The following is a 14,406-nucleotide window of genomic DNA, read 5'->3' as shown; positions in this document are numbered from 1 at the left end:
CCAACCTATTTTCAAAATTAATAAGCTAATGGAACTTGTCTTAAGCTGCTGGTACCTGAGAAGCAAGTTAATAAGTAATTTTTATGATTTCGCAAATGTAACAGTAATTTAGCAAAGTAGTCTTGAGTGCTATTTTTATGGGATAGAAAACATTTTCATTCTGTCCTCCCCCCTGCATAACGCCCAAGTTCTATTCAGTTTCCCAAAAGTCCACAAGTTAGGTCCCAAACTAAATTTCTGGAGGTGGGTGTTAAAATCCCACTTTAAAAACTGTAGGCCAAGTCCCGATTAGCTGTTCTGATCATAAAGTGAACTTGACCTTTCCTTTCTGTCAAAATACAAATTTAAATCGGCAATTTTTTTAGTAATTATTATTATTATTTTACGTAAAACTAAATGTGCGGTGACCCCATTTACCATTTAAAGTTTTCGAGGTATCCCATTCTGTCTCTAGACAGTCAGTAGAATTTCCCCCTCCCCCACTGGAAATTTCTTAAATACCGCACTGCGTGGCTATAATATAGAGAATCTTCACGTGGACACTTTCAGTAAAAATTCCGAGCACCTTCCTAACCAACCTTGAAGGATCGCTTGAGAATTAGATACCTTAGAACATGGGCCAAATGATTTGCTAAAGTTAGATTCGTTGGATTCGACTTTTTAGTTTTTGGAAAACATTCAACATTCTCCAGTCAGCAGAGCTACCAACTACCATACGGGAGAGCAGGGTTGATTCTATGTACGGGTGCACCCAGGTACGATTATTTATCGTTATAGCTCCGATATAAGCTTTCTGGGAGGCAAGTGGGAGTAAAAGTGGAATATTTGAAGGTACACTTCCATGCTCTTTGTGTATTTATAGCACGATGTAAGGCAATGGAAGCATGTATTAACCACTTGTAGAAAATTTTTGTCCAGTGGCCATTTCACCTCGTTATTTCCAAGTGAAAATGTACCACAGCAGTGAGATTTTTATCCTTTTTAAAGCCAGTTTTTTTTTAAATTACTTTCACTCAGATTTGGAATCTCCACTTGGGTTTTTCCTTCAGACATTTAATCAACAAAGTCGTCCTCCTCTCCGTTCCACTTACACGCGCAGCTAATTACGATCATCTAATTAACGACTATGAGATTGTAAGTCACCAGTTTCACCCAACTCTAGTCACTCTAAATTTATCCTCTCTCTCTCTCCCCCGCTCTTTCTCTCTCAATCTATCTATCTTTCTCGTTGTCTCCTCATTATTTTTCTTTCTCTTTATATCCCTCTCTTTATCTCTTTCTTTCCCCCATTCTCTCTCTCTCTCTCTAAATCTCTCCTTCTTTCCCCCATTCTCTCTCTCTCTCTAAATCTCTCCTTCTTTCCCCTTTTTCTGTCTTTCTCTCTTGCACTCTCTAAATCTCTTTATTTTCCCTTTTTCTCTCTCTAAATCACTTTCTTTTCCCTTTCTCTCTCTTTCTCTCTAAATGTGTCTCCATTTCTCTCTTTCTCTCTCTATAAATATGTCCCTTTTCCCTTTCCCTCTATTTCTCTCTCTACATCTCTCTCTCTAAATCTCTCTTTCTCTTTGTTTCTTTCCCACGTCCTCTCTCAATCATTCTCCTCCCTTCCGTTTTTACGAGAAGTCTTTTCTAATCAACCCCTTTTTCGTGACAATCATTCAATTTTAAAAATATGTATGTACCTTTATTAAAGGCAAGGAAAACATAGTACTATCTATACTCCAACTATTCTAAAAACAAAATCGATGTAAACAAATGCATGTAAATTGTGCGAAATCCTATTGGTTACACCCGATGCCAGGTGTTCGCAGGCACTGCGCATAGAAATATAGTGCCCACGAATAACTGTTACTTTACCACTCCAATTAACTACTATAGCAAAATTGTGGGGGTTTATTTCACGAATAATATATCTATGGTGAATGTATTTATGAACGTTTTGAGTTCAGCATAAGCCAAGAGGAAGGAAATTGCTTCTCCCAAGTTTTGCTTGCATTCACTTCGTTCCCGCAGTGGGTGGAAAAGAATTTGCACGTCCAATTGGTAATGCTAAGTGTGAATAATTAGTATTGTTTCAAAATAAGTACAAAAATACAAGAAATCAAAAATTAAATATTATGTGATATTACATGATTATTTATTTTACTGGTGGACATTATGTTTATTTTATAAGAGCATGGAAGTCATATTAATTAAAGTTTATTATTACAAGGATTTATCATATTCGTGGAACACTTAGCAATTGTATTTGCTTTTTAAGACATATTTTCAATTGAATGATATAAATTATATAATAATAATTAGTGGTAGTGTAATTCTTGTATTTCATGTAATATATCGGTAAGGACAATAAACAAACTATGTTCAGAATTAATTGGTGGAACGTTGGTTTATTGGACAACATAATAAATTCTCTTAAATTTATTTTATAGTTTATTATATAATATGTGATATTATGCAATTAGTGATGTGTTCTAATTAGCAATTTTATGTGCACGATCACAAATATAGTATTATTATTGTTGCTGTTGGTGTATTGTACAAATTGCAAATATGTATTGTAAACATAAGATCAATGACAGTGTGTTATCGTGGGTAACGGGTATTTATTTCTTACTTTAATCATATTTGGCATCTTATTGCATAGACATTAATATCCTGTTTCTTTTACAAATACCATAACACTACACTCATTAGAGTTGTGTACATCTCATATCAAATTCTAGTTTTCCTGATTGAACCTACCGCCATCATAAGAGACCCCTTTGAGTTGAGTTAATATTTTGCCATATTCTTTATTCTTATACCTTCTTTCCTCTCGGTTGCAAATTAGTTTCTGCCTTCTCCCTTTCGAGACCGCGGATGGAAATGAGTCCCTCTCCTCTTCCCTTTGATCCGCCGCCGGCCCCGAAAAACTTGCAAAAGCTTCAGAGTGCCACGTCATCTCTAATGGTGACATCTGGTGGCAGAAATATTAAAAAGTTTCTTTTCCTTGCAAGGAGTGCAACGGCAGACAGGAACCCCCTGTGTATATATGAAGTCGACCGTATGTCACTACAAGATTTTAATATTTAACGTCTTTTCTGCAGATCCCGTATCCATGGCAACGGTGATGAGCATCGTGGCGGGGTGCCTGGTTCTTCTGGTGATAGTTGTTCTTCTCATTCTGTACGCTTTTCGCAGAGAAAAGTGGTGTTTTGCAAGTAAGTGCCAATTTTCTAATCTCAAGGGCAATAATTAGAATTTGTGCTTAGTGAACAGTGCACGTGATGTATAATGTTGCGGCTTAGAACATTATTACCTCTGTCCAACACTGTTTTCTCTAATGGAAGTTACATCCTCTACACTCTGTTTCGGGAATCTGTGGAGCAAGGTCGCGCATAACGGTAGAGAAGGGGAGAAAGCGAGTGGGTGTAGCATAAAAATCGGGTAGCTGCGGCCGCGTTTTCTCCTCCATACGCTCACTTCCTCTCTCGCGCGCTCATTGGTCGAGCCCTTGGAGTTCTGCTTGCTCCAGATATTTCCGGGACAGAATGGATGTTTGCGTGTAATTAAGGTTGCCTAGATACAAGGATACAGGTAAACAATTATATCTGATGAACCACAAAATCTGTTTACACCTAATATGAAAGAATATTTGTGTATTTTTTATTAGGTAAATGATCCGTGCCGTTTAGGGTGCGCACGTTGGTAGAGTATCTTTTCTCCTTCATTGCTGGTAAGGAATGGGTTCCAAACAGAAGCAACGTGCCGTCGATAAGTTCTTGAAGAACAGGTACAGGCTGTCTCATATCTACAGAATGAATGAATGAATGAATTAAAGCTTTTGGGTGCCTCAGCACATATGGCCATTTTGCACCATTGAAAGTGGACGAGGTTCTATTATCTAAAACCCTTAACTTAAAGTTTAAAACGTGGTGTAAAGAGCCCCTTGAGAAAAAGTTGGTTGTAAAGAGACCTACAAAGCACTATACGACACATTAAAAAGGTAAGTATTGACTAAAAACTTCCTCGGGGACAGTTTAAGAGGCTCGCTCTTCTCAAAAATCTAAAAACATGTGTGAAACACTGTCACCCTCTCTAAACATGGACGAGGCCTCCCAGAAGGCGCAGTGGTAGCGTCGTCGCCTTGTAATCAAGGGGTCGGATCCCACTTTAGACTGTAGGTCCAGTCCCGATTAGCCTTACTGTGCATAAAGTGGACTTAAAACACCAAATCAATCAATAAACATTGATTATAACAGTTGGAAAAGCTACGGAATGTTCACGGAAGTAGCACTATTGACAACAGTAATGCGCACATATCGATGAAGCAGTTTAAAGAAGGAAACCAACCTTGAAGACCAATCCTGCAGTGGGACTGTATCAGCTGTGACACCACAGTCAGTTGACGGACTGATTTGTGTGGTCAGACGAGTCGCAAACCGTGAGCTTGCTGCACAACTACGATAGAAGTCTTATGGGATCGGAAAGTGTGTACCTCGGTAGCTGACCCCGATATGAAGGAGAAGAGGGTCGAATTCTGCTTTGATCTGCCGCAAGCGTTTGAAGCCTGGATCTGGTGGCAGGGGATGAAACATGAGCGTATCTTCATGATTCGGAAATATCCATGGAATGACGTTACACATCTTCTTCAACGCCAAAGAAGGGTTTGGAGAAGTGGATACAACAGTGTACAAAAACAGGCCTCGAGAGTTAGGTTGAACAATGGCTCAAATGCATCCTTTATGATGAAGAACATGTTTAGTAATACCTTAGTACAGAGGAAGAGTTACACTATCAACGTGCAGAACCATCTATAACTACTTTTTTTTTAGATTTAGAGTTCCGTTTATCATTTCGCATATCTGGTATCGGTTTTAGGGAAAGTTGAAGGATAATAAGACCTATCAAAAACATCTTAGGTGTGCCACTCTCTTCTTATGGGATAATATGATTTTATTGTTGTCTCTCATTTATTGTAGGTCTCTTAAGTACAATACTTTGAAGCAAAATTATAAAAACAACAACTTCAAAACATATCGAATGGTATGTATTGCCATTTTAGAAGATCTTGTATAATGTGGGTGTGTTTTTTTATTTTTTTTTATTTAGCAACTCTCTACTGCCAATTTTGCATAATCGCGAGGATGTGAATGCATGCTGATTACATTCAATTGATTAGGGATAATCAGAAAGAACACACGTGTCCACACAGGGATCCACGCGTTCGGCCACTGAGCCGGCTAATATGTGTGCATGTATGTCATGTGCATTTCTACGGACATTCACTAGTGTTTATGTGAGCGTATTTAATATTTGACAATGAGAAGCACATGTCCTTAACATGCAAACTCATACAGCAGAATTGCAAAATTAGCTAAGAAGAACTATACCTATATTAATATTATAAACATATGCACTACCATCATTCTAAAAAGAAGGTTACCTGGCAGAAAATAGTTAATATAGCTTTTAACGGACCACTTAACAGGTTATATAAATAATAGAATGAAAGGACTTACACCTCACTCATTGATAAATGAATTCACTTCACCATTTTACCTCGTAACTTCTTTACACAATCACCATGGATATCATAATAATTAATACTCCCTCTGTCCCATAATTATTGTCCGGTACACCTTTGTTTGTTGTCCCATAATAATTGTCCGATATTCAAACTGTGACATTGGTGTATACAGAAGAAGAAAATGAAACACGGGAATGAGTCATACAACTTTATAACTCAAGGATCAGTACAAATTGGCCGATCAAGTATCCAAAAGAACCTAAATAAAAAGTAATCAATCCATACAAAGTGACCAAGAAGTTCGACAAAATAAAACATCAAGACGAAAGATATTGTTGGTCCAGGAAGGTTGTCATCCCCTCAACGATCTAGATCTAGTGCTGCAGTGCTGCTCTAGTCACGTCGTAAATGTTTCGAGGACACTCCAAGCGAGATGGCAGGACGATTCGGCGGTTCAAGTGTGCTTTTTGCATATGGGGAATCCTGTAGTTGTCCCCACCTTTGGAGGTGCATAATTTCAATGAGACAGGACTGCAAAGTGAAAAAGATGTTGTTGAGCTTGTCGCGTGTCAGATCATAGAAAGATTTTTCAACTGCGGCGATCAACTCATCAATAGTTTGTGGAGCTGCCTGATGCTGGAGAGACTGAACTGCCCGGAAGTACCCCAGATCTAAAACATTCATGTCCGGACTGTTTGGCGGTTGGCATAGGAGATCCAAAGTGATTCCACTGGTCGCTGCAGCATCCATCCAGGCGCGGTCATTGGAAAGGATATGCGGACGCGCATTGTCCTGCTGAACGGACACCTGGATTCTCCCTGCGCGCAGTCCACGAGACCATTGTGCATCTATTGCTGGGATTAACTTGTTGATGAGCATGTCCCGGTAAACATCTTTGGTAACAGTTAATGGTTTGGTGACCATTCTTCACTACCCCAGCCGTACTGTTTTCAAAGAAGAAATCGTACACTGCTTGTCGTTTACTGTCCGTGAGGTTCTTGCTACCCCTGTCGCTTCCTGTCATGGGTTGTGTGTTTATGGCTGTTCTTCTCACACATACTCACTGAAGGAGTGCTCTACTAACGATTTGCAGCGTACCTTGCTAGACCGGTTGCCATACAGTGCCACACCGGTGTGTTGCAACCTAACGCCTCCTTTTGGTAATCGTCTGGGCGGTATTTCTTGCTCGTTGCGATAAGGTCGCGTTGTTCCTCTTCACAATCTTGAAGATTGATGTACTGTGCCTCTCCTCATCCATGTGCTTTCCATCTGCCTCTTCGTCTGTAATTCCTGTACTACCATTTTGGCATACCGGACTATAATTATGGGACAGAGGGAGTATATGATAAATATATGGTAATACAAAATGTTGAGGATAGCAACAATACATTAATCAATTTCTTTTTGTTTCAATTGTCGATTGCCTTAGTAACTAGTGTACAGTCTGTCTGCAATAGTCGCGGGCATTGGCACAAGTGCGCATGCGCTAACTGGGCGAGTCCAGTGATAAAATAGGGGTGATACATGCAAGTGGAACACTGACAGGAAGACACATTTCCTTCAAAATTATCTTTGTCCCACTTCGAATGGCTTTCGATACGAGATGTAACGGCCATCGTATATGAAATACACAAAAGAGCAAGCAATAATGAGCAATACAATAAGTATTTATTGATCTGAAACTGAAAAGCTAGTTTCGTGCATCTTTCTACTTACTTTTCCTTCTGTGTTTGGATTCGTCCATTCGAGGTAGGCGTGTCTTCTGCGGTCTGACAGTACTAATCAGCCATTGTAAAGTTTTTGAGATTTTTGAGAAAATCAAAATTTTCAAATTAAAGAAGGCAGTGATGAAATGCAAACGACCCATAATATGAATCCCGATAACCATTCTTGTTTTTTTGTAACAACTTTTAAAACTAAGGTTATAGAAATAATAATTAACTCACTAACTCTCTAGCCTTCTTAAACCCGAAGATTTATGGCTGCAGCAACTTAATCCTTCCATCTGTCCTTATCCTGGGCAAGATCAATCCAATCTTTTCCATCATTACCGATTTCCTTTAGGTCCATCTAAATGTTATCCCTCCATCTTCGTCTTGGCCTTCCTACAGGTCTCTTACCATCAGGTTTCCGAACAAGAATCCTGTATTAAACTCTTCTTTCCTCTCCCATTCGTGCCGCATGGTCTGCCCATCTAAGTAATTATTTATTAATTATTCTACTATCTGGACATGAATACATATTATGCAGTTCTAAACTATGTACCCTTCTCCACTCGCCTGTCATTACGGTTTTGTATATTTTAACATTTAGTTTCTTAGATATTATACGAGAAGATAAAAAGCTCTTGAAGAGAAATGTAACACGCATTTCCTGAATTGTCTGCTTTTGTTTTCTTTTGTTGGTATTACTCCTAAGTACTTGAATTAGCAACTGATTCAAACGAGTTGTTATCAGAAATTAAATTTTGATTATTACCTAACACTTGAATTCGGCCTGTACGCATATATTTAGTTTTATCTTTTCTAACTTCCAAACCTATCTCTTTAGCTGCTTTTAGAAATATTTTAGCATTATTCTTAATTGTATTTATATCATCCCCTAGGATATATTTTATTGTACATCCCACCCCTTCAAGAACTGAGCTATGTAATATCCATCTTGACAAATCCAGCCCCCTCTGGAAAAATCACGTACGCTAGTGCTCGTCTTGGTATCCATGATTCCTCTTTGCTACACATTACTATAACCATTCTGCCATCAAACCGATTTGCAGTTACTTTATGTATGCAACTCTTAAAGCATGTTACCTTGTAAAGCTGCTTTGTATAAATATTGATGCAGTTATTGTATATCCTGTACCACTACAAAAATGTACAGTCTCAGTTAACCATACTGCATAAAATATGTTACGTTTTTCATTTTGAAACCCTCAACATTAGCCTCTCTGTGTTCCAAAGATAAGAACCAATGTTGCAAAGCTGTATAGGTTTTCTAGCTAATGTGCAAACTCTCGCTTGCCTATCATTGAATCTACAGAGCAGAGAACATTGGGAAAGTTTATCAGAGGAGCGGCGCCAATTGGCTAAAGCAAACGAGGCCTTTGTTCCGCTGTAATTGCTGTTTCAAGTGCCCCCTGCAGCTACGACTTCCATCCTTTTCGGGTGTCACGTGACCGGAAGCCGTAAAAGACTCAGGGGGAGGGGTTTGAGATGATCACCTGAGCAGGAGAACTCGGATGCTCCATTGAAGTGCGCATCGATACGTGAGCACTAACGCTAATCGTTGTTGCAAATAGGGCTCTTAAGAGTGCGGGACTCCACCGCAGAAGGTTTCCCCCAGGCTCTAAACCAGATGTTCATTACATGCCCTGTTTCTTGCATCATTAAGAAGTGTTCTCTGTTCCCATTTCTTCTCTTTAACTGTGTTCTTCCTCTCTCTCGCCCCCCTTTCTATTATTTATCTATCCTATCCCTTGTTTTCTTTCCCTACTTCTTTACCCTTTTTTCTCTTTTTTCCCCGCCCCTCTTTTTTCCCTGCCCCTCTTTTTTCCCTGCCCCTCTTTTTTTCCCTGCCCCTCTTTTTTCCCTGTCCCTCTTTTTTCCCTCCCCCTCTTTTTTCCCTGTCCCTCTTTTTTCCCTGCCCCTCTTCTTTATCTTTTTCTCAGTGCACTTGCCTCTCTCTTCCTTTTCATTCTCACACTGTTCTTGCCCGACCCTGTGGCCGAGTGGTTAGCACATCGCGCTGCGACGCCAAGGGTGCCGGGTTCGAATCCCGGTCGTGCTTGGTTGTTTGTGAATGTCCATTCATCAATTTCATCATTTCATCACTCACCCCCATCTTCGCAAATTATCCAAGAGGCACAAAACGCGAAGTAAAATAAACTAAATCAATCAATCAATCAATCACACTGTTCTTTTTCCATCTTATTCTCGGTTCCTCTTCTTCCTCTCAGTGTTCTTACTTCACTCTTATCCTATTATTGTTGCTTTCTCTCTTGCTGTTTCTTCTCTCTTTTTTCTTGCTTTCCATCTTATTCCCTGACCCTCTTCTCTCTCTTCCTCTTGCTGCTCTTCCTTCCCTCTTATATCCCTGTCTCTTTATTTTCTTTCCCCCAGTGCTCTTTCTTCCATCTTAATCCCTGTCCATCTTCTTTCTCTTTCTCTCGCTGCTCAACCTTTCCTTTTATTCACTGTACGTCATTTTTCTCTTTCTCTTCCCATTTATTTACCTGTCATTGTTCTCTTTTCTTTCCCTTAGAGATCTTCCGACCCCCTTATTTCTCTCTTCCTGTCCTCTTATTTTCCTGTACCTCTTCTTTTTCCTTCTCTCACTTCCATGTTCCTCTTGTCCATCCGTATATAATTTTTTTCTTCCTATCTTTTTCAATTATTTTCAGCTTGCTCTATGTACCTAATATCATTCTTTTCTTTGTCTTTTTCACTCTTCTTCGTTCCTCTCTTCTTTCATTCTGTTTTTATACATATCGTTTTCTTCTTTCCCTAACTCTTTTCTTTTTCCACTCTCTTATTCTCTTGTACTTTTGTATTCTTGTACCTTCCTCTTTTCTTTCCTATCTATATGCTATTTCTTTTCTTATCTAAAAAAAGTAAAGTGCTCCCCTGTGCATAGCACCACGCCATGAAGGCGTAGAGGGGATGTGGGGGTAACGCCCCACACTTTCTTGATCCGGTCGTGAGTGGGGGTGATGTGATCAGCATCACGCCCCTGACCGCCTTTACCCCCCAGGGTTTCCCCCAGGTACCCATGTTATTCGACGCTGGGTGGGCGCCGGGGTCGCTTCCATCGTTAGAAAAGTTCCCGGATTTGAACCGGCCGGGGATCGAACCCGGGAACTTTTATCATGGTAGTCAGACGCGTTACCGACTGAGCCACCGATCCTCTTTTATTTCTTTATCGGCGTGTCGATAAAAACATATGTTATGGTCAAAGAAAAGGAATATCTGTTATTAACATGTTACTAAATCTGTTGGTTACATGCTTTCTTAGAGTATCTATAGTTAGCTAATTCGCAAACTTTGATCGAGATTTAAAAAGCCTATGTACTGAAAAGGTTCAGATCGTGACGTATGTAAATTGACTTTGAATTCCAGACTGGACATGGTTACTTCATCGTAATTTCTACATAGTAATATAGTTTTTAATTGTATTGTTTGGATTTGTGAGTATACTATCATTCAGATATGATAATACATACCGTAATGTTGATACCTTGTAAAATGTAGTTTTTTCCCTTTGTTTTCAGGAAGAGGCGATTTCAGGCCATCAGACCTTGAGAGGTGAGTGTGACCATTTTTTTTTTTCAAGCTGGAAGACAGTTTCCCAAAATCACCTGTCTTCTTCGTCAGAAGTTCTTGGTTCATTAAGTGCGTCCATGAACAAAACTTGCTATTTAGTGTGCATCTTTTCTTGGTCTGTCTATCTCTACCTTCCTTAGTTCTGTAACTAGTGTCTCTGTGGCATGTGGTTGTACACGAAGTGAAAAATACCAAACTTCTTGTGGCTGAAACATTGTTTACTTCGTCATAGTGGAATGTCTTGACAATAATACTTTCAGAATTAATTTCTGATTGAGATATGTTAGGAAATTTGGATAGGTTTTTGAATAAATTGCATTTAAGTTCATTTTGAGCAACAGTGATACAGTGCATCAGAAATCCACGTTAAGTGTGGTGATAGTTCAAACAGACACTTATGTCATGAAAGGCTTGTTTGGTGTTAATGCACAATTTATTTAATGTTTTAATTAAATTATTGAACAGCATTTGGAATTTTTGACAAAAGTACAAGAAAATGTATATGCATTATCAACGTGATGCTGGAAGAATGATAAGTAAATGCGTATGGTTGTGCGTGTGTTTATAACAAATTCTGTCACTAGTGAAGTTTTTGAAAATATAATTGTGTTCTTCGCTGTGCTGAAGAGGAAAACATTCATTGTTTTTTTAAAGACAAAAAAATACTTTGGCTTCTATTTTTCAGAATAGCAATCCAACATGGGAAGGATTGTTGAAGGAAGTAAGTCACAAATATATTCATTCGAATTCCGTTATGTTTAGATGATTTCGTTGCTTGTTTTGCTTCTAGTGAGTTTTAGAGCCAACAGCCTGTGTTACAAGAGTATTTTTCAAATTCAAAAATCTAGGAGAGCCACTCGTCTTGTCGTTTCTAAAATCATGCCATTGTTTACTACTCGTTTTCCATTGTTGACTTATCACTTTCAACTCTTTGTCAATTTTTTTTAACTTTTTTTACATTGTTGATATTGCATAATTTATTTTTCAAACTCAATTAGAGTTAACTCAGATGTTTTTTCAAAACTGATATAATTTACGTTTGTGTACAAACGTAAAAATTACTAATCATTTCATTAATATATGCAGTATTCTCAGTTATATTAGAGATAAATAAAACTAGAAAGATCCAAAGGTACTAGAATCTCATCATGATGCTTACAATTCAGTTAGTTTCAGTAATCTAGTAATATTGTGCAAGGTGCTATGTGAGAAACGTACTATGTCAGGTAGAAAATCTTCGTAGATATTCCTGCAGAAGTAGGTTTATGACTCATCCAGCCTCATGCTGGGAGTAAAGGCAGCCTGGGTGTGATGCTGATTACACTACCTCAGCTCTGAGAGAGGTCCAGAATGAACAGTTCGTTCGCCTGCACACTCTACGACAAGGAACTGTAGAAAATATGGTAATATCACATTCCGTACACAGTGCACTTTCAGTAACAACTGGAGAAAATTTCCGAATATTTTTTTTATATATTCCTTTGCGCTTTTTCTGATTTATTTTGTACAATTCTTGTGTGTGCCCTTGTGACATTTTTAAAGCTATTTAGGACATTTTTTGCTCACATTGTTTGCTTCGTTCTTTATTGTCAAGCTACTGTACATTATTTCTCACTCATCTATAACACACATGAATAAACTCCTGATTGAAAAATGTGTGCTGTAGGTCCAGTCCCGATTAGCCTTACTGTGCATAAAGTGGACTTACAACACCAATTCAATCAATCAACCTTTCAAACTACGTCGGCAAGAGCACGGGACGTGTCGCTATTATATATTGGTATACTCAATACGAAAATATCTGCATCGTTGTTGTTTAAATTAAATGTTTAGAAGTATAATAAAAACAATTCTTTAGAGCTTGCCATGTTTGTTGTTATCCACGGAACCGGACGTTGCTACGGAAATTAAAGAAAGTTTATTTTCACCCCGAAAACCACGGTAATTGAGTTGTACTAGACTTTTCGCATTTCAAAATATGAGCGTCAAAATTTATTACAGAGGCAAGGTAGGAATTTGAGGGTAATGACGGAAAACAATTATTTTTTCAATTACTTTTTTAAACATGTAAATATGACAAAATACGTAAATATTGCTTTTCAAATTTAGTGTCGCTATTGAATCCGTTTACATAAAACTTCTAACTATCTTGAAACTGTTTTTACTTACCCAGTTTATTATTAAGAAAGTAGATAATTTTGAATATTTTGTATATTTGTACCATATTAGAACCCGAACACACATAACGTTACGTTCAAAACCTTTCAAACTACGGCCTCCCCGATGGCGCAGTGGTAGCGTCGTCGCCTTGTAATCAAGGGGGTCCCGGGTACGATACCCGGTGGAGGCTCATAGTGGTTCGGATCCCACTTTAAACTGTAGGTCCAGTCCCGATTAGCCTTACTGTGCATAAAGTGGACTTACAATACCAATTCAATCAATCAACCTTTCAAACTACGTCGGCAAGCGCACGAGACGTGTCGCTATTTAATTCGTTTATATGAAATATCTAACTATTTTGAAACGGACGATATTTACCCAGTTTATTATTAAGAAAATAGACAATGATATGTTGAATATTTGTATAATATTAGAGCACGTACACACATAAGCGAACTTATACACTTCTTCCCCTTCATCCAATACAAGATCATTGAGGAACTCCATTTATAACATGATTGCCCCCAGAATGTGGCCGTAGGTCACGCATGCTAGCGTACAAGACGTGGCCGAAGACCACGTCGAAAGTTCGCGAATCCATCACTATATGGTACCAAGCAACAAAAACAGTGATCATCAAGTAAGTAGGTCTAATAAATAGTTGCTAGTCATATTGAATCATATTATTACAAACATAGCTGCAAGCTATTATTGTGCATGGCTGATGTACGTATAATGGTATTATATTGCCTATATAATTTTCGTTGTGATCCAAGTTATTAGGAATGTATACCTTATAAAAAATCTGGAAATGTAAAGCACAAAGGTAATAATTATTTTACAATCTCTCACTGATTCATGTTCGCATATGTGTGATCTTAAGTTTTTTCTTTGTTGATGAATATTGGAAGTTACATGTATCACATGCCTACTAACAAAACGAAACTTTCATGTCTTGATTCACTATTGCATGCATCACACCGTTCATATTGCTAACACACAAATGTCGCCACCCTATTGTCGCCTTTATTACGACATATTGTTATTTGGATTTTGGTAAAACATTTAGGTACTGTAGAATTTTTCTTTTCTTCTATATCTATGTAACCAATTTATTCTAATATTCTTTTTCAGTCCAAATTGTCTTGTCATCAGTTTCTTGCCAAATCTAGTTGTGCCTTTGAATTTCAAAATACGTAAAAGATCTATTTTTCATTCTCTAAGTAGATTAAAATTTTGTGAACAATAATATTACTACTACACAATTTTTACAATATGATAGTTTAATATCCATGCTCTCTCTCACGTTATTGGCCATTGACAATTTTTTAAATTTTCAATTCAGAAATACGAATTGAATATAATAGCTTTAGGAATTAATATGACCCACATTTTGGGGGTTGTTTAAAAGTTAGC

The 14,406-nt window shown here is 38.1% G+C and overlaps 1 protein-coding gene across 4 annotated transcripts in view; it reads left to right on the top strand.

The window, feature by feature from the left end:
• Window positions 1-14,406, top strand: part of LOC145978504 (synaptogenesis protein syg-1) — a 794,118-nt gene that overhangs the window by 734,404 nt on the left and 45,308 nt on the right. For all 4 annotated transcript variants that reach the window (XM_083111126.1, XM_083111125.1, XM_083111124.1 and 1 more), the window contains exons 10-11: window positions 3,090-3,203; window positions 10,779-10,812. In XM_083111126.1, coding sequence (XP_082967252.1) covers window positions 3,090-3,203; window positions 10,779-10,812 — 148 coding nt within the window. The remainder of the gene's footprint in view (window positions 1-3,089; window positions 3,204-10,778; window positions 10,813-14,406) is intronic.

This window comes from Lepisma saccharinum, chromosome 25, assembly GCF_977018435.1.
Source record: "Lepisma saccharinum chromosome 25, izLepSacc3.1, whole genome shotgun sequence".
NCBI classification, from domain to species: Eukaryota; Metazoa; Arthropoda; class Insecta; order Zygentoma; family Lepismatidae; genus Lepisma; species Lepisma saccharinum.
Note: the sequence above shows the minus strand (reverse complement) of the source record. Positions and strands in the feature narration are given on the sequence as shown.